The sequence below is a fragment of the Sapajus apella genome, unplaced genomic scaffold (genome assembly GCF_009761245.1).
Source record: "Sapajus apella isolate SASKATOON/1434 unplaced genomic scaffold, GSC_monkey_1.0 scaffold20, whole genome shotgun sequence".
Taxonomy (NCBI): Eukaryota; Metazoa; Chordata; class Mammalia; order Primates; family Cebidae; genus Sapajus; species Sapajus apella.
The window spans coordinates 22,064,662-22,090,265 of NW_022436960.1; the positions used below are offsets into that span (position 1 = coordinate 22,064,662).

Consider the following 25,604-nt stretch of genomic DNA (forward strand, 5'->3'; position numbering starts at 1 on the left):
TACCATGTGCTTTGTTATGCGATTATTTTGTGGTAGTTTTTTTTTCAAAATCTGTTATAATTTGTTATAATATTCTCTATAACTCAAGACTTATTTAGGAATGTCTTTTGGTATTTTCAGAGATATATGTATGCTTATCTTTTTATTACTTGTTTTTAATTTAACTCCTTTGAAATTTTTTGAAACTTCCATTTTGACCTAATTCTATGACCAATTTTTGTAAGTACTTCAGAGTAAGAAACAAATATTTTTCTGTGTTTTGGATGCAGAATTTTATGTGCTTGTGCATGTCATACAAGCATACATACACACATGTAAATTTAACAGATCATTTGTAAATTTTGTTGTTTTTCTGCATTCTTAGTAAATATATCAGTCTAAAGCTTCTCATTATTATAAAGGTTATCAGTTTCTACCTGTGATTTGTGTTAGTTTTCATTTATCTGTTTTGTACGTGTGGTATCTTGTATATAACTAAATTACTTCTTGATCAATTATTTAAAAAATATTATATAGTGTGCCTCTCGATTTTAACATTCTTAGGGTTACCTTATTCATGGTGTATCATTTTCCCTCTTTAATCTTTCCTTAGTGTTTCCATTTTTCCATGTTTCTTACAAAACACCTTATAGCTTAAGTTAAAGAAAATTTTATCTCATAAATTAATGGGTTTGTTCATTATTTTATACCTACTGTGATTATTGGTATCTTTGAAAGTGTTTTATCATTTGTTTTTTTAACCTCTCCTCTTTCTGTTCTTTTTCTCTTTTCTATTTGGAGTGGAATATATTATATATTCATTTTTATACTTTCTGTTTGCTTTGAAGCTGTAGATTATATTTCTGTTCTTTTGATAACTGTTGTAAAATTTTAAACATACAGTGCTTATTAGTCTAAGATATCTATGTTCTAGCCACATTGGTTTCTTCTCAGTGTCTTATTGGAACATTTCTCTTCTAACTCGGTGTAACCTCTCCCTTCTCATTCCTCAGGCTCAATTGTCACCTCATAGGGAGAACTTTCCTGTTCCTCTTCCCTTTCTAAAATCGCCCCCTTCAGCTCCATTGCTTATGATCATATCATATCACATTATTCTATTTTATATTTCATTTTTGAGACCAAGTTTCAACCTTGTTGCCCAAGTTGGAGTGCAAGGGTGCAATCTTGGCTCACCATAACCTCTGCTTCCTGGGTTCAAGAGATTCTTCTACCTCAGCCTCCCAAGTAGCTGGGATTACAGACATGCGCCACCATGCCTGGCTAATTTTTTGTGTTTTTAGTAGAGATGGGGTTTCTCTATGTTGGTCAGGCTGGTCTTGAACTCCTGACCTCAGGGGATCCTCTCTCGGCCTCCCAAAGTGCTGGGATTACAGGTGTGAGTCACTTCACTTGGCCATATTACTCTATTTTTAAAAATAGCATTTAACATAATCTATAATTATTGTTTGTCTACTTGTGCTATTATGTCTTTTGCCAAAGAATGTAGACTCCACTGGAGGAACTTTGTGCATCCAGTTTACCCTTGTGTCTGTGTCATGTAGTACAATGTGTATCACACAGAGCTCACTGAACAGGTGCTGAAGAAATTAATGTTTCCGGATGTAAATATTTGTTCAGCTGCATATAACATTCTAGGTAAATTTCACTCAAAGATTTTTATACCTTATGTTACTCTATTGCTCTCATCCTTGAAGACAAGAAAGGAAAAGTTACACAATTTTAACTTATTTGAAGTTTAATTATGTAGTAGTTACAATGATGTAACTAAAATTCCATAAATATTCTTAAAGAATTCAATTACAGTTAAACATAATTCAACTCTATAAAAATAACATTTTTCATATAGTAGGCTGCTGGCTTTAAACTATACTGATAACTTAATAAAGACAGCTGGATTTTTGATATTTTTGTGTTTAACAAAGTTTGAAAAAGAAATTTAGAATGGAGATGCCCAGATACATGAATTCTAAATGTAAGGCCTCTTTGAAATATTAATTATGGATTCTTGAAAAAGAATTGTTAACATAGCTGTGTGGATGTGAATAAACTGACTTCATGGAACTGTTTCCTTGATGAATTGACAGCAAATGCTGATTGAGTTTTATTTTAAGATACAGAAATAATGGATACAAAGAATTTTTAAAAAGAATTTGGAGATACAATTTCTTTTCTTTGTGTTTTTCTGAATGTTTCTAAGAGCAAGATCTTTTAATTTAGGTTTCACATAATTTGCATTAAATGTTTTAAATAAATTGATAAAAGTCATAGAATACATGATAGGGAATTACTACATTTTGACCACTAGTCGTCAGTATAAAACCATCAGTTGTGATGTGGTAGACACTTTATTAAAGTTGGCCAAGTTTATTGAAAAACAATTCTTTATTGCATGTATACCCTCAACTCTATAGGGATTTCTGAAAGTGTACTTGACACTAACCTCACAAGTGAACAAAGCCTAATTATTTAGCTCTCTGTTATTTAAAATTTAAATTTGAAATGGTGTTACTCTCCACTGTTAAAAAGTATGACACATTGTGTATTTTATATGAAGACGCCTGCTATATTTATCATGAAAACTGTCATTTCTGTGCCTTTGTATTATAGTTTCATGCTTCCTCTTCATGATTACAGGTGTTTTCATACTCCCTCCTTCGCTCCCTCCTTCTGTGGAAGAAACTATTTATGTCTAGTGAAACAGATTATAATTTTTTCCCCCAATTATTTATTTTATTGAATTTTAGGTTTTAGGGTACATGTGAAGAACATGCAAGATTGTTGCATAGGTGCACACGTGGCAGTGTGATTTGCTGCCTTCCTCCCCATCACCTACATCTGGCATCTCTCCCCTTGCTATCTCTCCCCAGCTCCCCACCCCCCCCATCCCTCCCCTATTTCCCCCAACTGACCCCAGTGTGTAGTGCTCCCCTCCCTGTGTCCATGTGTTCTCATTGTTCAACACCCGCCTATGAGTGAGAACATGCGGTGTTTGATCTTCTGCTCTTCTGTCAGTTTGCTGAGAATGATGGTTTCCAGGTTCATCCATGTCCCTACAAAGGACCCAAACTCATCGTTTTTGATGGCTGCATAATATTCCATGGTGTATATGTGCCACATTTTCTTTGTCCAGTCTATCATCGATGGGCATTTGGGTTGGTTCCAGGTCTTTGCTATTGTAAACAGTGCTGCAATGAACATTCGTGTGCACGTGTCCTTATGGTAGAACGATTTGTAATCCTTTGGATATATACCCAGTAATGGGATTGCTGGGTCAAATGGAATTTCTATTTCTAGGTCCTTGAGGAATCGCCACACTGTCTTCCACAATGGTTGAACTAATTTTTTAATGATTGCCATTCTAACTGGCGTGAGATGGTATCTCAATGTTGTTTTGATTTGCATTTCTCTGATGACCGGTAATGATGAGCATTTTTTCATATGTTTGTTGGCCTCATGTATATCTTCTTTTGAGAAGTGTCTGTTCATATCCTTTGCCCACTTTTGAATGGGCTTGTTAGTTTTTTTCTTGTAAATCTGTGTTAGTTCTTTGTAAATTCTGGATATCAGCCCTTTGTCAGATGGGTAAACTGCAAAAATTTTTTCCCATTCTGTTGGTTGCCGATTCACTCTAATGACTGTTTCTTTTGCTGTGCAGAAGCTGTGGAGTTTGATTAGGTCCCATTTGCCTATTTTGGCTTTTGTTGCCAATGCTTTTGGTGTTTTGGTCATGAAGTCCTTGCCTACACCTATGTCCTGAATGGTTTTGCCTAGATTTTCTTCTAGGGTTTTTATGGTGTTAGTTCTTATGTATAAGTCTTTAATCCATCTGGAGTTAATTTTAGTGTAAGGTGTCAGGAAGGGGTCCAGTTTCTGTTTTCTGCACATGGCTAGCCAGCTTTCCCAACACCATTTATTGAACAGGGAATCCTTTCCCCATTGCTTGTTTTTGTCTGGTTTGTCAAACATCAGATGGTTGTAGATATGTTGTGTTGTCTCTGAGACCTCTGTTCTGTTCCATTGGTCTATATCTCTGTTTTGGTACCAGTACGATGCTGTTTTGATTACTGTGGCCCTGTAGTATAGTTTGAAGTCCGGTAGTGTGATGCATCCCGTTTTGTTCTTTTTGCTTAGAATTGACTTGGCTATGCGGGCTCTCTTTTGGTTCCATATGAAATTTAAGGTGGTTTTTTCCAGTTCTGCGAAGAGGGTCATTGGTAGCTTGATGGGGATAGCGTTGAATCTGTAAATTACTTTGGGCAGTATGGCCATTTTCACGATATTGATTCTTCCTAACCATGAACGTGGAATGTTTCTCCATCTGTTTGTGTCCTCTCTTATTTCGTTGAGCAGTGGCTTGTAGTTCTCCTTGAAGAGGTCCTTTACATTCCTTGTTAATTGTATTCCTAGGTATTTTATTCTCTTTGTGGCAATTGTGAATGGAAGTTTGTTCTTGATTTGGCTCTCTTTAAGTCTGTTATTGGTGTATAGGAATGCATGTGATTTTTGCACATTGATTTTGTATCCTGAGACTTTGCTGAAGTTGCTTATCAGTTTCAGGAGATTTGGGGCTGAGACGATGGGGTCTTCTAGATATACAATCATGTCATCTGCAAATAGAGACAATTTGACGTCCTCCTTTCCTATTCGAAAGCCCTTTATTTCTTTTTCTTGCCTGATTGCTCTGGCTAGAACTTCTAGTACCATATTGAATAGGAGTGGTGAGAGAGGGCATCCTTGTCTGGTGCCACATTTCAAGGGGAATGCTTCCAGTTTTGCCCGTTCAGTATGATATTGGCTGTTGGTTTGTCGTAAATAGCTTTTATTATTTTGAGATACGTTCTGTCAATACCTAGCTTATTGAGGGTTTTTAGCATAAAGGGCTGTTGAATTTTGTCAAAGGCCTTCTCTGCATCAATTGAGATAATCATGTGGTTTTTGTCTTTGGTTCTGTTCATGTGGTGAATTATGTTTATAGACTTGTGTATATTGAACCAGCCTTGCATCCCTGGGATGAAGCCTACTTGGTCATGGTGGATAAGCTTTTTGATGTGCTGTTGCAATTGGCTTATCAGTATTTTATTGAAGATTTTTGCATCTATGTTCATCATGGATATTGGCCTGAAGTTTTCTTTTCTTGTTGAGTCTCTGCCGGGTTTTGGAATCAGGATGATGTTGGTCTCATAAAATGATTTGGGAAGAATTCCCTCTTTTTGTATTGTTTGGAATAGTTTCAGAAGGAATGGTACCAGCTCCTCTTTCTATGTCTGGTAGAATTCGGCTGTGAACCTGTCTGGACCTGGCTTTTTTTGTTTGGTAAGCTCTTAATTGCTGCCTTAACTTCGTACCTTGTTATGGGTCTGTTCAGGGTTTCGGCTTCTTCCTGGTTTATGCTTGGGAGGAGGTAAGTGTCCAGGAATTTATCCATTTCTTCCAGGTTTGCTAGTTTATGTGCATAGAGTTGTTTGTAATAATCTCTGATGATGGTTTGAATTTCTGTGGAATCTGTGGTGATATCTCCTTTATCGTTTTTTATGGCATCAATTTGGTTATTCTCTCTTCCTTTCTTATTAATCTGGCTAGTGGTCTGTCTATTTTGTTGATCTTTTCAAAAAACCAGCTCCTGGATTTATTGATTTTTTGAAGGGTTTTTTATGTCTCTATCTCCTTCAGTTCTGCTCTGATTTTAGCTATTTCTTGTCTTCTGCTAGACTTTGAGTTTTTTGATCTTGCCCCTCTAGCTCTTTCAGTTTTGATGATAGGGTGTCAATTTTTGATCTCTCCTTGCTTCTCATGTGGGCACTTATTGCTGTATATTTTCCTCTAGAGACTGCTTTAAATGTGTCCCAGAGATTCTGGTATGTTGTGTCTTCATTCTCGTTGGTTTCGAAGAACATCTTTATTTCTGTTTTCATTTCATTGTTTATCCAGTCAACATTCAAGAGCAAGTTGTTCAGTTTCCATGAAGCTGTGCGGTTCTGGGTTAGTTTTTGAATTCTGAGTTCTAACTTGATTGCACCGTGGTCTGAGAGACTGTTTGTTATGATTTCCGTTCTTTTGCATTGATGAGGAGTGATTTACTCACAATTAAGTGATCAGTTTTAGAGTAGGTGTGATGTGGTGCTGAGAAGAATGTATATTCTGTGGATTTGGGGTGGAGAGTTCTGTAAATGCCTATTAGGTTTGCTAGGTCCAGGTCTGAGTTCAAGTCCTGGATATCCTTGTTAATTTTTTGTCTGGTTGATCTGTCTAATATTGACAATGGGGTGTTAAAGTCTCCCACTATTATTGTGTGGAAGTCTAAGTCTCTTTGTAAGTCAATAAGAACTTGCCTTATGTATCTGGGTGCTCCTGTATTGGGTGCATATATATTTAGGATCGTTACCTCTTCTTGTTGCATTGATCCTTTTACCATTATGTAATGTCCTTCTTTGTCTCTTTTGATCTTTGTTGCTTTAAAGTCTAATTTATCAGAGATGAGAATTGCAACTCCTGCTTTTTTTTGCTCTCCATTTGCTTGGTAAATCTTCCTCCATCCCTTTATTTTGAGCCTTTGTGTATCCTTGCATGTGAGATGGGTTTCCTGGATACAGCACACCGATGGGTTTTGTCTTTTGATCCAATTTGCCAGTCTGTGTCTTTTGATTGGGGCATTTAGTCCATTTATATTTAGGGTTAATATTGTTATGTGTGAATTTGATACTGCCATCTTGGTGCTAGCTGGCTGTTTTGCCCATTAGTTGATGCAGATTCTTCTTTGTGTTGATTCTTTTTACCATTTGGAATGTTTTTTTAGTGGCTGGTACTGGTTGTTCCTTTATATGTGTGGAGCCTCTTTCAGGAGCTCTTGTAAAGCTGGCCTGGTGGTGACGAAATCTCTGAGTACTTGCATGTTCCCAAAGGATTTTATTTTTCCTTCACTTATGAAGCTTAGTTTGGCTGGATAGGAGATTCTGGGTTGAAAGTTCTTTTCTTTACGGATGTTGAATATTGGCCCCCACTCTCTTCTGGCTTGTAGGGCTTCCGCTGAGAGATCTGCTGTGAGTCTGATGGGCTTCCCTTTGTGGGTAACCCGACCTTTCTCTCTGGCTGCCTTTAGTATTTTCTCCCTCATTTCAACGCTGGTGAATCTCACGATTATGTGTCTTGGGGTTGCTCTTCTTGACGAATATCTTTGTGGTGTTCTCTGTATTTCCTGGACTTGAATATTTGCCTGCCTTGCTAGGTTGGGGAAGTTTTCCTGGATAATATACTGAAGAGTATTTTCCAGCTTGGATTCATTCTCTTCGTCACATTCAGGTACACCTATCAAAGGTAGATTAGGTCTTTTCACATAGTCCCACATTTCTTGGAGACTTTGTTCATTCCTTTTTACCCTTTTTTCTCCAGTCTTGCCTTCCCGTTTTATTTCATTGAGTTGATCTTTGACCTCTGATATCCTTTCTTCTGCTTGGTCAATTTGGCTGTTGATACTTGTGCATGCTTCGTGAAGTTCTCGTGTTGTGTTTTTCAGCTCCATCACTTCATTTATATTCCTTTCTATTTTGTCCATTCTCGTTGACATTTCATCAAATCTTTTTTCAAGGTTCTTAGTTTCTTTGCACTGGGTTAAAACATGTTCTTTTAGTTGACAGAAGTTTCTTACTACCCACCTTCTGAAGTCTGATTCTGTCATTTCATCACACTCATTCTCCATCCAACCTTGTTCCCTTGCTTGTGAGGAGTTGTGATCCCTTTTAGGAGGCGAGGTGTTCTGGTTTCGGGTGTTTTCATCCTTTTTGTGCTGGTTTCTTCCCATCTTTATGGATTTATCCACTTGTCATCTTTGTAGTTGTTGGCTTTCAGATTGGGTTTCTGAGTGGACGTTTTGTTTGTTGATGATGAGGTTATTTCTGTTTCTTGGTTTTCCTTCTGACAGTCTGGCCCCTCTGCTGTAGGTCTGCTGAGGTCCACTCCAGGCCCTGCTTGCCTGGGGATCACCTGCAGCAGCTGCAGAACAGTAAGCATTGGTACCAGTTTTCTTCTTCTGCTATCTTTGTCCCAGAGGGATACCTGCCAAGTGTCAATCTGATCTCTCCTTTATGAGGTGACTGTTTGGATATACAGGGGTCAGGGAGCTGCTTGGGTAGATGGTCTCTTCTTTATAGGAGCTCAAATGCTGAGCTATGAGCTCCATTCTTCATTCAGAGCTGCTGGGCAGGTACGTTTAGGTCTGCTGCAGCAGAACTCATAAACCGCTTTTTGTTCCCAGGTGCTCTGTCCCAGGGATTTAGGGCTTTATGAGTTTCCGTTATGCTGCTGCCTTCTTTTTTTTTTTTCCTTCAGAGCTGCCCTGCCCAGCAAGGAGGCAGCCTAGTCACTGTCTGCCTGTAGAGGCTTTGCTGAGCTGCTGTGGGCTCCGCCCAGCTGCGGAGTGAACTTCCCTGCAGTCCTATTTATATGGGTGTAGTTAGAACTGCCTGGGCAATGGTGGCCCACCTCTGTTAAGGCGGAGCCTCTCTGCAGTGGCGGGTTGCCTTGACAATGGCGGGCTGCCTCAGCATTTTCTGACTACTTCCGTAGTGGCGGGCTGCCTCGGTAATGGCAGATGCCACTCCCCCACAGAGCTGGACAGTCCCGGGTTCAACTGCGCTTGCTGTGAAACTCAATCCAGAGTTTCTGGGTGCTGTTCTTTTGTGGGGGTGGGACCAGACGAGCCTGATCGCCTGGCTCCCTGCCTCAGAGCCTTTTTTTTTTTTTTTTTCTTGAGACGGAGTTTCACTCATGTTACCCAGGCTGGAGTGCAATGGCGCGATCTCGGCTCACCGCAACCTCCACCTCCTGGGTTCAGGCAATTCTCCTGCCTCAGCCTCCTGAGTAGCTGGGATTACAGGCACGCGCCACCATGCCCAGCTAATTTTTGTATTTTTTAGTAGAGACGGGGTTTCACCATGTTGACCAGGATGGTCTCGATCTCTTGACCTCATGATCCACCCGCCTCGGCCTCCCACAGTGCTGGGATTACAGGCGTGAGCCACCGCGCCCGGCCTTTTTTTTTTTTTTTTTTTTTAAGTTGGTGTTCCAGTCGCATGTTGAAGCGGTGGCGAGGTCTGCGTTTCTTTCCCGTGCGGCGACTGACTGTGCTGGCTTAAACAGCGACACTGAGGTTTGTGGCGCTTTTTTTTCCCTGGAATCTACTGTCCTGGTTCCCTGCTCAGTCCTCTTTTTAAACAGATGAATGGGCAACTTCCCGTGGCTCCAATCACCAGCCAAAAGGGCACCTGGACCGGTGTATTTTGTACAGAGAACCGCTGCTCCGGGGCGCCGACAAAGCAGCTGCGTGGGGCAAAGCAGTGGCGCTGGCTGGGACAGCCGCGCTGGCGACCTGTGGAGCTCCTCCACCTGGGAATTGCCTAGTCTGTGGGCAGTAAAAAGGCGGCGTCCACTCACCCTCTGCGCTTTCACTGGGAGCTGCAATCCTGAGCTGTTCCTAAATGGCCATCTTGGATCGTCCCCAGATTATAATTTGATATGAGCATTTATTTCCTGGGAATCATGTATTCCCATTCCCTTTTCCACTTTTAATATTTCGAAGCTTTGCATGCAGAATTTTCCCAAAGATCCTTTGTCTAAATATTCATCTTATAGACCAAAAGCTCTTTCTCCTAATTATTATTTTTTTGTTTTTGGTGGTCATTTCCTTTTGTGAACTGTTGTCCATCCATCCAGTTACATTTATTTTCTATTGGTGTTCTGTGGTTACAAGATTATTCTTTGCCTTTTCTTTTCCTTAGTTGTTAAAAAAGCATTTTTTATAGCTCTCATGACTCATGGCATTTCTAGTTAATTTGTGTTTCTATTAAGTACCCCTCATCCCTTCTTGAAAATATTAAAGTTGTGGTAGTAATTATTTATGGCTAAAAAATGAGAAACAATGAAGGTTATTTCTAATATATCTTTGTCCATACTGTGGCCAAGTATTAGGATAGTATTTAGACCTATAACCTTGTTATCTCATCATTTAATGGGTCTTGTATGGCTGTGAGAAAATAATTTCATGTTTATTATCTGAGAATGAGGTCCTGAAGCTTTCCTCGCCAGTGTGTCTTGGATGGGGAATGAAGTTACAGTGATGCTGTGATTCAAAGCCACAAAGCGTGGGCGAACTTGGGTCTCCGGGGCTCCCAGTTTCCAGTTCTTTCTCTTCCTGATCTGTGAACTTGTTTGGAAGGTGCAGAATCTTATTCTTTTGTGTGATTCATTGAAATAAGTAGCTCATATATTTTTTCTTAAACAGAAGGATAACCATCTTGATAACAAAATAATTTGTTTTATGTTTTAAAACCTTTATATGTTTCCTTTGTATCCTTGCCTTCTCCTTTTCTCCTGTTTTTTACACCAAGTCTATCAGTAAATTTTGTCAGCTCTACTTAAAAAAAATTTTTTTTTTAAACTGGATACTATTCGTCTCCTACCGCTACATTTCCTCTCTTGCTGGGGCTAATGCAGTAGCCTCCTTGTTTCCTTTCTTACCTCCTTGTAGTCTTTTTCTTACAGAAACAGATAATGTCACATCTTTCTTCAAGACCCTTCAGTGATCCTTCCTCCCTCCCTTCCTCCCTTCCTCCCTTCTTCCCTTCCTTCCCTCCCATCTTCCCTCCCTCCCTCCCCCCCTTTCCCCCAGGCTGGAGTGCAGTGGCATGATCTTGGCCTCCTGAGTAGCTGGGATTACAGGTATGCTCCACCATGCCTGGCTAATCAGTGCTTTCTTTATCATACTTAGAATGAAACCTAAAGTCTTTAGACAACAAAGTCCCTCTGATCTGGTTTCTGAATTCTCACCCTAATGTTCTTTTTTTTCAAGATGTAGTCTAATTCCCTCTGAGGCTGGAGTGCAATGGCATGATCTTGGCTCACTTCAGCCTCTGCCTTCCTGGTTCAAGTGATTCTCTGCCCCAGCCTCCTGAGAGTTGGAATTACAGGCCTGTGCCACAATGCCCAGCTAATTTCTTGTATTCTAAGTAGAGACAGAGTTTTGTCATATTGGCCAGGCTGGTGTCAAATTCCTGGCCTCATGTGATCCTCCTGCCTTGGCCTCCCAAAGTGCTGGAATTAAAGGTGTGAACCACCATGCTCAACCCCTGATTTTCTATTGTTGTTGTTCTTGCCAACTCTAGGCCAACTATCCTTGCCATCTTGCTTTTGCATGGATATACCAGGTACCTCCTACTCCTGGACATTTGCACTTTTGTTCCCACAGCTAGGAATTTTCAGCTCTGAAACAGTTGCTCGGTTTGTGCCCTCATGTTCAGAACTCTACTTCAGAAAGCCCTTACTGACTCTCACAGATAAAATTCTCCTTCACTCCTGAGCTCCTTGCATGGCTATATGTTTTCCTAACACTTTGATTCTATGTCAACCTTCTGTCCCCTTGACCAGAATGCAGGCTTTATGAAGGCAGAGACTTCTCTGTTTTGCTCATTGCTGCGTCCCCAGTACCAGGACCAGTGCTTGATATAGCGTAGGGACCCAGCAAATGCTTCTTGAAGGAATGACTGAATAAATGTTGCATACTGTATCGTAAGTATTCATTCAGTAAAATATTCATTTGGCAAATACTATCACGTAACTAATATAATTCAGGTACTGTGCTGGGGACTAGGGATTTAAAGATACCTAAAATACTGTCTTACCTTTTAGGGACTCCTGGTTTAGTTGAGGAAATAGAGATGTTAACTATCATTGTAATGTAGCAATGGCATTATTCCATATTTGCATAGTGGACAAAATGTCTCTGAGGGGAAATAATGACCTCTTCATGGCCCCTTGGGGAAGGTTTGTGAGAGACGTAGGCATTTTTGCTAAGACTGTATTTTCACATTATTTTAGGAAATTCTTTTATGACTGTGATTTTGTCCCATTGCTTGTAGTTATATGTCAAACACTTTACCAGTCAATGACTGAAATGCTTAGGTGAATTCTGACTTACTATCATTTTGATTCACACCATTGCTCTTTGTCTTATCATTGTACACCATGCTAATTATTTTCTTCTTTATATTTGTTACTTGTGGTAAGAACATATTTTTTTCTCGGCAAGAATGAAATAAACACTGTTCTCTATAAGACTGTGAGAGAACCATTAATGTCAACATGCTGATAAAAAGGAAATGGATGGTGAAGAATGATTGATTATTACAGGATTTAGTTTTCAAAGGCATTTGGACACTATTTGGCACAGCTTGAAACACGCAGGTCCGAGATACATCATGCTCTTCAGTTGCCTTCTTTAGTCTTTTTCTTGATTTCCCTTCTTACCTCCTTGCCCCCTTATTCAACCTCTTGCAGATGACACTAAAACACTTACAATATTTTTTCCAGTGACAGATATTTCTTTCCCCTAAAACTTCGATAGAAGAGAATTCTGAAGAGATCTTGGAGGATGTCTCTTTGAACCTTGTACTTGATACTTGAATTTCCGTTTACTGAGCAAGCTTCTTAGATATGTAGACAGTCTCCACAAGCCATATCATCTTTCTGATATTGGGAAATAGCTGGCTGGATTAAAGAATATTCCAGTTTGGTAATATATGTCAGTGGCCTGGTATTGAATAATGATAAAACAAAAATGGAAAGTTTAGAAATGTATTCTACATAATAGAAGAAGTAGCATGCCAGTTGTTAGCTTTTAGATTCCTTGAAGGTGCAGTTTTATGAGACAATGAGTAAATGTAAGTTTTCATGAAATTCTTATAATCTGATTTCTATATAATTAACATTTATGTGATATCTTCTAAAGTTTTGACTTTATTAAGAAAATAATACTTAAGATTATTAATTACTAAATGCTTGCAATGTACTTTCTGCTCCATTCAGTTCCTCATTTTAACTTTCTCCAAAATTCTACCATGTATATTATCTTATGCTTTCTTATGTAAGTATTTTTGTAAAATGTGTGTTTTCAGGATGTCTTCCTGGGTTGATCAATTTGCTTATAGCTTCCTTGATCCTATCCTCCTCCTAACTATGAGTTAGTCCTCATATAATTTTTTTATTCTTCTTTTATCTCTTCTTTTCCCACTGGTAACTATTGTGATTACATTCAGTCTCTAGGTTCTTGAAGAGTCATTACTTATTCTATTATGTCCTCTGACTCCTTTCTTTATTCTACTTAATCTTTAAGCATATGTGTAAGAGTTCTTGTAAAGCACCTGAAATTCTATTGGGGAAGAATAGAAGTTTACATGATAAATAAATACTCTTATTGCTATTGTGAGTTGTGTTTAAGCCTGACACATATTTTATGTTCATACCACATACTACTAGATCTCAAAGTATGTTTAATCACTTTTCCTTTGGTATGTGTACTTATATGTTCTTGCCAATGCTGTCACTGTAAATCATAACAAATCAGGCTAGTATGAATCTGTGTGAGTCACTTTGTGCAGCACCATATGCAAATAGACATTTAATGCTGTTAATGCTGTGATGATGATGAAAAATGTCTGCTGCTTCTGTTGACTAAACAGCTGCCTGACAACAGACTGAGATTTTCTGTGTGTAGGACTTGCTCAATTTCTATGTTATGCTTTTCTTGAAGAGTGAAATATTTCTATCTATATTTTCAGTGAACTCACGCTAGGCCATCTGTTTATAAAGCCCATTTCCATCATTATCAATTAATATTTATTGGGCAACTACTGAGTGCATAGTAATACTGTACAAACAAAAACCATTTTGCTACAGATAGACTTATTCATTGACTTAGTACTGTTTTATTTTTATTAGAAAATAGTAAAAATCAAAAACAAAAAACCCTCCTAAACCCAAAGGCATAAAATAACATCCTCTAACTCTGGACAGTGAAAGATGTTGGGTATTTACAGAGCTTTCTATTCAAAGACATACAGCTTGAGAAATTCTAAATTAAATTTCCATAATTATCTATGATCTTCTATTTGTCAACAGTCCTAACTCAGTGGTCCTGCATTTAGAAAGTCAAATGAAGTATTATATTACTCTGGATTTCTAATAAAACTATGCATCTCTTTTTGACAGGAAGCTACTCGGATAAAAACAGAACTTCTAATAGGAGCGTTTGTTTTTTGATTTTGAAGGAAATCCTGGAAAGTGTACTTGTTGGGCTCACATTTAACTTTACTTGCAAGATTTTTATTAAGTAAAAGATTGCATAAAAATATAGTCTGTTCCAGTAAAAGCAATGGCATGTCAGGGCATAATACTCATTACCACTGTTGCTTTTGAATTAAAGAAGTTGAAAGACTTGTATATCTTTTTAACATACTGGCTTTTTTATGAAGTAATTAAGGTTTGGTTTTGCAGGTTGGCAAATTTATAACATTTGAAGGATGAAATCTTGATACTGGTCAACAGGAGTTTTACCTTTGAGTTATTTTTGTAGTCATGGTATTGAATTTCTGCTGATTCATTCATAGTCTCTGGTCTAGTTAGCCTCCTCTAAGGCCCTTGACTAGGTTTAGGGTAAAGATTGTGGCCATGAAAAGAGCAAAGGGAATCGGTGGTTGAACCATAACCTTGTTTAGGTTTATTGGCACTAGATGCCCTAAACAGCAGTAGATTCCGTAGGTATGGACATAGTGGAACCAAGAAGTTTGTTTGTTCATTTGGGAAAATAGGTCAGTAAAAAACGTCTGTCTTTTCCACCAAGATAATTCCTATAAGATCCCTTCTGGATTCTTGGCATTCTTGAAATAATAAACATCTTATCATAAGAAGAGAAAAATGAAAAAAAACAAATCTAGGCTATTCTCAAAATGAAACCTTGAGCTGCTGTAAGGAACATTATTAAGGATTACTATTACTATCAGAAATAGTATTTAACTTATGATCAATCCTACGTAACTACAAGATATTGGATATTATCCTTTGAAAAACAGGAATTGTTTTATATTGTGACTTTACTTACTATGTGCTTAGCATTTTTGCCTGGAAAATATACACAGTGCAATTCATACCAAGTTTTTTGAATTTCTCTTACTTTGATATCCCCCAAGCATATGTGGTACCATAATAGTATCATTATTGAATTCCTTTTGGACTTCTTTCAAGCATTTATACTTTTCACCTACCAAAGCATGTGGTATGTGTTTTTTTTTTTTTTTTTTTTTTGTTTTTTTTTTTTGTAAATGTTGGTATAGAATTTCCTTTCCTTGGTCATGGCTGAAAAATAAATTTCTTTGAACAATTTAATATCCACCTAGCTATTTTTAAATTAGATATTGGTTCAGGGATTTAGAATATGAATGCTTTGTTTTGCTTTTTGCCTTGAAAAGAAACTTACTTTTTTTGTTTTGGTTTTTGTTGGCACAAATAATCCCCAACTGGATGAACTTAAAGGCTAAAATTTTCCATTACTTTATCTAATTCTCGTGGGGGAGAATCTCTAACTTGATTTGAGAAAAAGCATGATTTAGAAATTCAAAGAACATGACAGGAAAATCTATGTTAATATAAATGTGTAGTATGTGTTCTAAGCAATAAAATTCTGCTGTATTATGCATATAGAGCCCTTCTAAAAATATGTATTATTTTATTGATGTTTGATGGTTTTGGAGCTGTGTTAGGTGTCCAAAAGAATTTTAGAGATAGACATCAGTTTTCCATCTTTAAAAAATTTTAATTAAGTTTCCATGATAGTGTTTTATACATACTCAGTACTTAATAGAATTTTTGCTTGATTGAAAACATTACAAATGTCCTTAAAGCTACTTCAAAATTTTAATATACATAAATATAAACAACTTGTGGTTTCAATGTATAGCCCATGTGGTCTAATTTAGATCAGAGTCTCATTATATTCTGTTAAGCTTAAACTATTTGTTCACTGACTTTTATTTTGTGTGCATGTGAAAGATTTAATTATGAAATAGAGTAAGAACAATGATTTTCTAATTTTCAGCAATATAACTTATTCTTTAACGTTACTGGAAAAAAAAATCTGATTTGATAGTTTGTACCTTCAAGTAAATGATACTGTTTAATATGAGCACAGACTTGTTTTTCTATAGTGTTGTTAGTTTACCAGTGAATGATCTACATGTTGTTGGCCTTGTGACCAAAGGCGTGCAGTTGTAGCACTGCTGAGTGATTAGGATAAATTGGGAAAGGTTATGTTCATAATTTTTTGCTGGAAATTTCATTGGCCTGTGTGGGAATTAACATGTGATTTTTATTTCATTCCAATGGCATCATTCTTAACCAAGCTTGCTGGTCCATTTAAAGCAGACAAAGGGCCTTTAATTCCCTATTTGTTCTAGGTCTTGGAGTGTGTTATCTGTTAGAGCCTCTTGATAAACATGCTTGTTGTCAAAGTTGTAGAGCGTTTTATGGTTAAGTGAGAGGTCTACAAACATTTTTCTTTTCCCCTTTTCACTACTCTCTAAAAGGAAAAGCTATATTTTTCTGAGTATCTATAGCTATGAGAATTTAGACTCACTAACTTCTAAGGAAATGCAGTAGTACAATACATGATACAGCACACTTAAAGGAAAGAAGAAAATTTGTTGCTATTAAAGATTTAAATGTGCCCCGGGGACTCTCTGTTAAGGCTCCGTGTTGTTGCTGTGATCTTAAACATGTAAAAGACAATGTAAATCCTGGAGCAGGGCACATGACAGCTTTGTAGCTAAACTGCTCTTAAGAAACAAACTAGCTTTAAAGGGCAAAATAACATAGTAATAGAAATTCATTGGCATGTGATTTTTTTTTTCTTCTTTTATAACTGCTTTTACTGAGTCAGTTTTAATATAGTTCTAAGTTCCTTGATCTAAGTCAAATGGAAAAGAAATCCAGTGCAGGCTTACACCCTTAAAAAAGGTAGTAAATTAGTTAACGTTTATTATTAAGGTTTAAAGAAATGGCTTGTAATTTTGATTTGGTTGATTTAAAAATGTTTCTCTTTGAGTACTAGCTGTGTTTTCAGTGCATCAATATATATTTAATGGATCTTAAGTGTTAGATTTTCCTTCTTTTGTCTTTTATTTTGAACTAGATAATGTAGAAAAACGGGTTCAATATTCTAGGGTAGAATGTTGCATCTGTGTTGACTTGTTTACTGACTCACGGTATACAGAAAGCAGAGCTAGTGTTCAAACTTAATGGCATTTCTAGATGATATAGTGGAAATGTGGTAATTTGCTTTGAATTGTTCCTTAGTATCTTACTTTTGCTCCTTATTGAAAACAATAGAATTTAAGTTCTCATTGACAACATTTTTTAAGACTTACATTTACTTAGAGTAAAAGGAGAAATTAAAAAAGTAGGCTATTAAAGTTTTAGGTAGCAAGTAGAGCTATAATAGAAAAGTACATTATTTTGGAAAGTCAATATTATAAATAACTTATCAGATGTTGAAAGGAGAAAGTGAGGAAGAAATCAGTAGCACAAGACTATTTTAGCAAATTTCTAAGTATCCAAGAAAATTAAAGTTTCAGGCCGGGCGTGGTGGCTCACGCCTGTAATCCCAGCACTTTGGGAGGCCGAGGCGGGTGGATCACTAGGTCAAGAGATCGAGACCATCCTGGTCAACATGGTGAAACCCCGTCTCTACTAAAACTACAAAAAATTAGCTGGGCATGGTGGCGCGTGCCTGTAATCCCAGCTACTCAGGAGGCTGAGGCAGGAGAATTGCCTGAACCCGGGAGGCGGAGGTTGCGGTGAGCCGAGATTGCGCCATTGCACTCCAGCCTGGGTAACAAGAGCGAAACTCCGTCTCAAAAAAAAAAAAAAAGAAAATTAAAGTTTCTTTTATTCAACCAACTTAAATATGGAAATTTGGATTTTTTAAAATTTAAGTTTTTTAGGAGCCTCAGTCTGTTACCCAGGCTATTAGTATTTTTAATAGTAATAGTTGCCTTTTATTGCACATTTGTTAGGAGCCAGGTATTTATGTGCCTTACAGATAAAGACAGGCTTTATGTGCTTTACAGATATCAGATCATTTAGTTTTCACCACCACCCTATAAGGTTGGTATTATTATTTCAATATGACGAAGCAGTGCACTCAGTTGTTAAGAGACAGGCAGCCAGAATCTATATCCTGTCTTTGTCACTAAGTAGGTGAGTAATATTAGGCAAATTATTCAACCACTTGTGCTCCAATTTACCCCTTAATAAAATGGGCTTAGTATAATAATAACTCAAGGAATCATCATGAGGATTAAATGTATATTTGGAATATATGTAACATATTTATTTATTATATATAAGAAGAAGAAGAATGCCTGGACATACTAAACACTATAAAAATGTGGTAATATTATTCTCAAAACATAATTATTTTTCATTTTGTTGATGCTTCTCTGCCTTTTAACTCAATTGCTATTTGAGAGTGGGAATTATGGCAGAGGGAGCTGAAATGATTGAGTAAACTTGCATCAAAGCAATTTTTAATATATTTTGCTGTTTACCTGAAAATTATTTTTCTGTTGATCTTGTTGGCAAAGGCTTCTGGCTGCTTGGCTTTTCACAAGTCATATGGACTTTACACATACACCTTGCTAAGTCTAAACACTAAAATTGTTAAAAAATATTTTTTAAACAATGGAATGCATTTCAGATGTTATGAAAGACAGTTCCAAGTATGATTTTTTTCCCTTTAAGTTTGTTTTAACATAGAAACAAACCAAAACAAACACTTTTGTAGTTAATTTTTGAAATGTCTATTTTCTTTTTCCTCATTTTATTAAAGAGGGGAAATTGTAGAAAAGAAGATTTGTTTCTAAGAAAACCATTAGCAATCTAGGTTCTGTAAATAATGTAATAAAATTCCCAAAAATGGAGAAAAAAGGAAATGACATGAATATTAATTAGGATGATCAGGAATTGTTTATATTTTATCTCCACTGAAGTGTTCTTAGGGCTACAGTGAAGTGAATGAGCAGGTTGTGATTTATTTATAGATTTTGTGTAACTCATATCCATATCTTCCTCAGTCCTAACACATAATAAATTCTACTAGTGACTTTCAGTTTTATACATATTTTGGAATGATTTTTTTTTCCACCTCTTTTGTTCCAGGCATTGAAGAAACAAGAAGCTAAAGCAGATGAGAATGAAGGAGCAATAAAAAATAAGCTAAGACAAACTGAAACTGAGAAGAATCAAGTAAGATATTGAAAGTTATCTTTCAAAGAATAAAGTGGTTTGGGCCAGTCGTATTTGTGGAGTGCTTTGAAAAGTGTCCCCAGGATCCTTTAGAACAGTGTGAGATCTTTATCTTTCAATGAGGAGTCAACTGGTTCAACGCCTCTTTTACTTGCCAGCACTTTCTCTTGGAAACAGATATGAAAGTCGTTTGCTACCTTGTTTGTCAGCTATGACCACTCTCCTTTCTGAGAGGTGCATTAAACTTTACTTTTCCTTGTTGGAAACATTTAAAGAACTTGACTTTGTTGCAGGGTTAGAAAAGACCTGTCATTTGGAGACCTGAATATTTTGGTTATATTCATTTTCATTATAGTGGACAGATAGAGTTAGCAGCCCAGTTCTGAAAACATTTTCTGTTTCTATTAAAATAGAGACCTTTGATATATGTTCATGTTTATGAACTGTGTGTTCATGTCTATGAATACACAGAGCTTAGCACTTTAGAGTTAGAAAGGAATTCAGAGGCCAAACCACTCTTCCTTAATTTGCGAATAAGTAGATTTAAGGATGAACTCAAAGTAATGAATGGTGAAGTGAAAATTTGCCCTGTTCTTTACTCCATATCGCTGCTTTCTACCTACCATTACCTCCTTTATTTTATTTCACCAACGCATGTAAAGGCAGCTTCCCTTCTGCTTTTAGGGTAAGCAAAGTATGTTAGGTCATTAAATTTGCCCTTTGGGAGTTGCGATGTAGAAATTACACAGGGATTATGACCAATATGGGCTTTGGTTGATTTCAAAGTCATTTTGCTTCAAGTGTGGTTTCTTCCCTCTATTTCTCCATAGAGACTAAACAACAGGTCAGACAGTATTTTGTATGCATTCTGTGATTCCCACATATACTTTACTTTTTTTTTTATGTGACTTTTTTTAATGAGCCACATGTATAATTTTTAAAAAATTATGTAATGGGATTTAAAGATACATTTTGAAATAATTACAGATTTATAGGATATTGTAAAACTAGATCCACAGAGAGGTCCCATGCACCCAGATTCCCTCAATGGTAACATTTTTGCATAACTGCCATTCAATATTAAAACCAGAAAATTGGCGTTGGTACAATCTACTTAGTTTATACAGATTTCACCAGATTTATATATACTCATTTGTGTGTGTGTGTGTGAAGTTCTACCCATTTTTATCTTGTATAGATTCTTGTTACCACTATCACCATCAGGATACAGAACTGTTCCATCACCACAAGGTTCCCTTACGCTCTTTCACAGGCATACCTACCACATGTACAGTTATGAAAGGATTAATATACAGATAGCAGTTGTTCAATGGAAGCAATAATTTAGGCTAAGTATTTTAAACAAGTGTCTTAATATAAATGTGTAATTTTTATGAAACAACCTTACTGTTACAAAATACAAACAAGTGTAGCACATATAAGCTCCAAATTTTTTAACAAACTTGTATTCTATCCTATTACATGTTTCAACGTGAAATCATCTAGGCATATTAGGAGTTTGTAGAATACTTAGTCACCTAACTAGTCACATTTTTTATAGATATTTATCTAATGGCATTATCATTAAAGAAATTTTAAATGTTTCATTCTGAATTTAGACGTTTAAAAATTTAAGGAATGTCTTATGAATAGTAGAAATATTAGGAATATAGGAAATCACCAATTAGATGAAACTTTTGAGACATTGGGTCCCTGCAGTTTTTATTCTAATTTAGTTAATTTGACACTACATATTCTAATTTAAAGAAAAAATTGCCTTAGGATTTAGATTAAATTAATTTAGAACTGGAAGGGATCTCAGAGATTGTCTAACATAAAATTCTTACTTTAGAGATGACAGAATGGAGGCCTAAGGAGAAGAGACTTGTTCTGGCTCACAGTTGAGATGAACCTTACCACATCCCAGACTTCCTGAGGCCTGGTCTAGTTCACTTTGTGTTATACAATTAACATTAAAGTATTGATATATGTTCATAGTAAGATATTTATTCTTTTACATTAGCTGTAAATGTCTTCTGAAAACTTTTCTATTTTTTTCCTTTTAAACTTTGCCCATAATAATTTAATTATCTTCTGCTCCTTTGGACGTTTTTCTTTATCTTTTGTTAAAACTCTAGCTTGAACAGGAATTGGAGCTATCTCGAAGGTTATTGAATCAATCAGAAGGCAGCAGAGAAACACTTTTGCATCAGGTAAGTCTATGCAAACTATTATAATATACTTTTACATTAAATCAGGATTGAGTAGCTGTATTTAAATGTCTTTGTGAAAGGAACAAAAAATAAACTTGGTCTAGAAAAATTTTTTCCTAAGGAATGTATATTAACACACCTAAGTAAAAGATAAAATTCTTTCAGGGAAATCCAGAGAAAGCTAGTACAAACACCAGCCAAAGTCCCCACTGTGATGGTGTATCTTGCTGATTGCTGCTACAACTCATTACTTATCTCTCTTAGCATGAGCAGTGTAAAAGTAAGACTGAATGTATAAGATAAAATTTTCCCAGGAACTTAATTTTATTCCAGGAGGCATTGGAGAGTAAAGGAAGAAGTAAACTATATAAAAGAGACCTTTGCATGTTCAGGTTACTTTGAGTATGCCATTGTCTTTAATTTATGTTTTCAAGATACTACCTGACCCGTTTAACCAAAGATAAGGCTTGATTTTTAAGTATAACATTTTGCATTCCATCAGCCCATAATGGGAGTTTGGTGCTTCTGATGTTTAAAGTTCAATAACTTTAAATAACCATCTTACATTGGATAAGGGCTTATGAGTTTCTAACCGCCTCTCTGTGTTTAAAACAAACTGCAATTATACTTTCTTCTGTTTTGTAGCGTGTGTTATATAACTCACCTTTAGAATATGCTAGTGGTAGGCAAAGATGTCAAGCCTTATAGATGTTTAGAAGGAGTGTTACGTTCTGACAACTGGTGCTGAAAATATAAGATAGCACCTGTTTTACAAAACCTTTGAAAATATCCACTGACTTTGTTCCGCAGCCAGTGGTCACATGGAATTAATTTTGGCAGAGTTCAAACTTTCCTTTTTGGAAGTTTATATTTGTATTTAATTCCATTCTGATTTGTTTGGAACTCTGACTTATAATCTCCAATTTCAGTTTTTGAAGTAAGAGATTTCTTTGTTTAGACTGTCCTTGTGATTCAGCTGAATCTTTTTGCCATTGCTAATGTGTTTAATGGCCGTTTGGAAGTACCTGCTATGTGCTAGGTAATTTGGTACTCTAAGGATAGAAAGATGAACAAATCAGTCCCTGACTTCAAGGAGTTTAAAGTTTATTCAACAGCATCTGTTGCGTACTTATTTTGAGCATGATGCTAGTATCAAAATATTCTAAATCATGATTATTTCCCTTGAATTTAACAACCAGTAGACCATGTTCACATGAAAGCAAATGGGTGAAAACAGAAAAATATAAAAACATATAATACTTAATTGAAGGTGGTTTTGGTTATTAGTAATGGAGTAGACTGAGGACAAAATAAGTGATTTAAAAAAATCCAGTCACTTTCTTTGCCACAATCGACACAGAGAAGGAAAAAGCATTCATTTATTCTTTGTGGACGAACTGAGAAGAATGAGGAAATGGAGCAGGAAACCATTCCACTATGCTTGGAAGTAAATTAACCTGGATTCAACTTGTGTTTACAGTAGCCCATGTGAAGTAAATCATTTTCTGATTGTGAAAACTGATGTTTGACTTTTGACTATGCGTTTAGGTAGAAGAACTGCGTACACAACTTACGAAAGCAGAGGGTGATCGAAAAGGTTTACAGCATCAAGTGTCACAGATTTCCAAGCAACCGTCAAACTATCAGGATGAACAAGGGGAGGACTGGAGGTTTAGAAGAGGTAAATTGTAGATTTATACCTAATACTGTGATAATTTGTGTGGGAGCTTTTTGGTCTTTCTTAGGAAATACTTTTCATCCTGAGAATTGCATTCCTTTTTGATGCTTACATCATACTGTTTCTTGATCTATTAAAAATTTTCCGATAAGTTGATAATAATTTAGCATCATCATGTTTTAATATCTTCCCTGCTTGGTTCAAACCTATTTTAGTTATTAGACCTATTTAATCTTGGGGTTTTCTCTTAGAGCCTGCAAAAGCAGTAGTTTTTCCAGCCTCCTATCCCCATGCCCAAATATATGTGCATATGTTTGTGTGAGTACCAGTCTTTGTACTTAAATTGTAAATGTCACTCTGTTTTTCACATTCTCCTCAGTTTTCAGTATGTGAGAAATTAAAGTTAAGACCCTCTCTTTTTTGTTATCTGGTGTTGGTGACAAAAAGTAATCACACCTCAGAAGTGGTTATGAGTGGTATCACTGGCTTTTTATGTGGACTAGGAACACTTTGTGTTTGAAAAGTATTAGGATACTTTCTCAGTGGAGGTATTAATTTTAGTTATGGAATTTAATGACTGGAGGTATGTTCAGGATTAGTAATGGTAATTTTGAGATTATATATAATGGTTTATATTAGGTGAGTTCACATTGCGTAGCTTCTGTATTATTCCAATAATGAGACTTTCTACTCAAATGCTCAAATTATTGGCAAAATTCTGACAAATGTTTGATGTACTATGGAATTAACGGAAGGTAAACGTTGCCCTGGGCTTTCCAAAGACATCCATATGTTGCCTAAGCTAGAATTTCCACATTGCCAGAAAATCTTCAATGGATGACAAGTTTTGACAAAGCTATTCTAATATGTTTTCTTAGTCTGTTTTGTGTTACCGTAAAGGAATACCTGAGGCTGGATAATTTACAGAGAAAAGAGCTTTATTTAGGGTGCAATCCTGTAGGCAGTACCAGAAGCATGGCTCTAGCATCTGCTTGAATTCTGGTGAGGAGTTTTATGCTCCATCAAAATATGGCAAAGAAGTTCAAATGGAGAGTGGGCATGTGTAAAGCGGGACTAAATTCAAGGAATGTACTGGCTTTCTAACAGCCTACTCTTGTGTGAACTAATCAGTTCCCTTGAGAACCAGTCAGTCTCAGGAGAGCAAGAACTCACTCATTACTACAAGAAGGACATCAAGCCATTCGTGAGGGATCCATCTCCATGACCCAAACACCTCCCATTAGGCCCCATCTACTAACACAGCCATAGTGGGGATAAAATTTCACAGTGAGATTTGGTGAGGACAAATACACTATATCCAAACCGTAGCGTATTTTTAGTTCCATGCCATTAAGTTTCATGTGATATAATTTAAATATCAGAATATCACTTATTTTTAAAAGATCCTAAGCTATTAGATTCTTCATCAGATTTCATAAATGATACACATGGAAATTGTTGGAAAAAAGATCCAACACATGTGTTATATGTTTTGATACCTCATAAAATGTAATTATTTTTGTTGTAAGTCTTTGAGGACTAAAAAATGTTGAGCTTTTCTTAACTACTTATCAGGTATGGAAACATTTTGGAAGGTCTTTCATGTATGTGATAATGAACTTCATTGCCTTTTAACAATTGTAGAGTTTTTCATCTTTGCAGAATACTTACATTATTTAAAGACAGTTCTACATTAGAAATCATACTTACCCGTTTTCAGGGGCTATTTCTTCCTCTGCCCACTGCCAAATGGATTCCACCTCTATTTGTGAAATTGACTTTGCGTGGTTTGCTAGCAATCTCCTCCGTTAATTCCAAGGAGATTGTTTTTTACTTATTTTACTGTTACCTGCTTACTTTTTCTTCCTTCCTGAAATGCTTCCTCTGACTTCCATGTCCCTCGCCTTTCCTACTCTGTCTTACATTCTTTGTATTTGAATCTTTCGGCTGTGTTCACAGTTTGTCTTTTAAATGTTGGTTTTGCCTAGTATTTTATTCATGGCTTTTGTTCCTTAGTATTTCTGCCTGGGAATTGATTAAAAATTATCACCTAGAAGTGATAATTCCTAACTTTAACTCTATTTGCTCTCCTAACCTTTGGCCCTCCAGATGGAGTTGGTCATTGGATATCTTCATATACTTTTCCTCAGAATGCTCTGATGTTTACAGATCAACAGATAAGCAGCTGAATTCATCCTCTCCTCAAAACCTGTCTTTCTTTGCTGTCTTAGTGTATGACATCATCCTCCATCCAGACATCCAAGCCTAAATTGCAAAGAATATAGAAATGACTTATTCTCTCCTCTAACTAGTCTCTACCTCATGCCTATTTATACACCCTGATGGCTCTTGGATTTGCTACATTCTTTTTCTTATTCTCACTGCCCCAGCTTAAGCATGCTTGAGTCAGTATAGGACATGACGTATTCTCTTGTCTTACTGTTCTGGCTTCTCTGTAATCTATTTTCTTTTCCACTACTAAAGGGCACTATTCTTATTTCTATTTTAATGATTTTTTAAAAAAGGACCTGAGAATAAATAGGTTGAGTCACTTGCCCAAGATCATACATGAGGGAAGCAGCTGACTCCGG

The 25,604-nt window shown here is 36.5% G+C and overlaps 1 protein-coding gene across 6 annotated transcripts in view; it reads left to right on the plus strand.

The window, feature by feature from the left end:
* Positions 1–25,604, plus strand: part of CEP128 (centrosomal protein 128) — a 445,248-nt gene that overhangs the window by 87,034 nt on the left and 332,610 nt on the right. For all 6 annotated transcript variants that reach the window (XM_032287728.1, XM_032287725.1, XM_032287723.1 and 3 more), the window contains 3 exons: positions 19,036–19,122; positions 21,261–21,335; positions 22,884–23,016. In XM_032287728.1, coding sequence (XP_032143619.1) covers positions 19,036–19,122; positions 21,261–21,335; positions 22,884–23,016 — 295 coding nt within the window. The remainder of the gene's footprint in view (positions 1–19,035; positions 19,123–21,260; positions 21,336–22,883; positions 23,017–25,604) is intronic.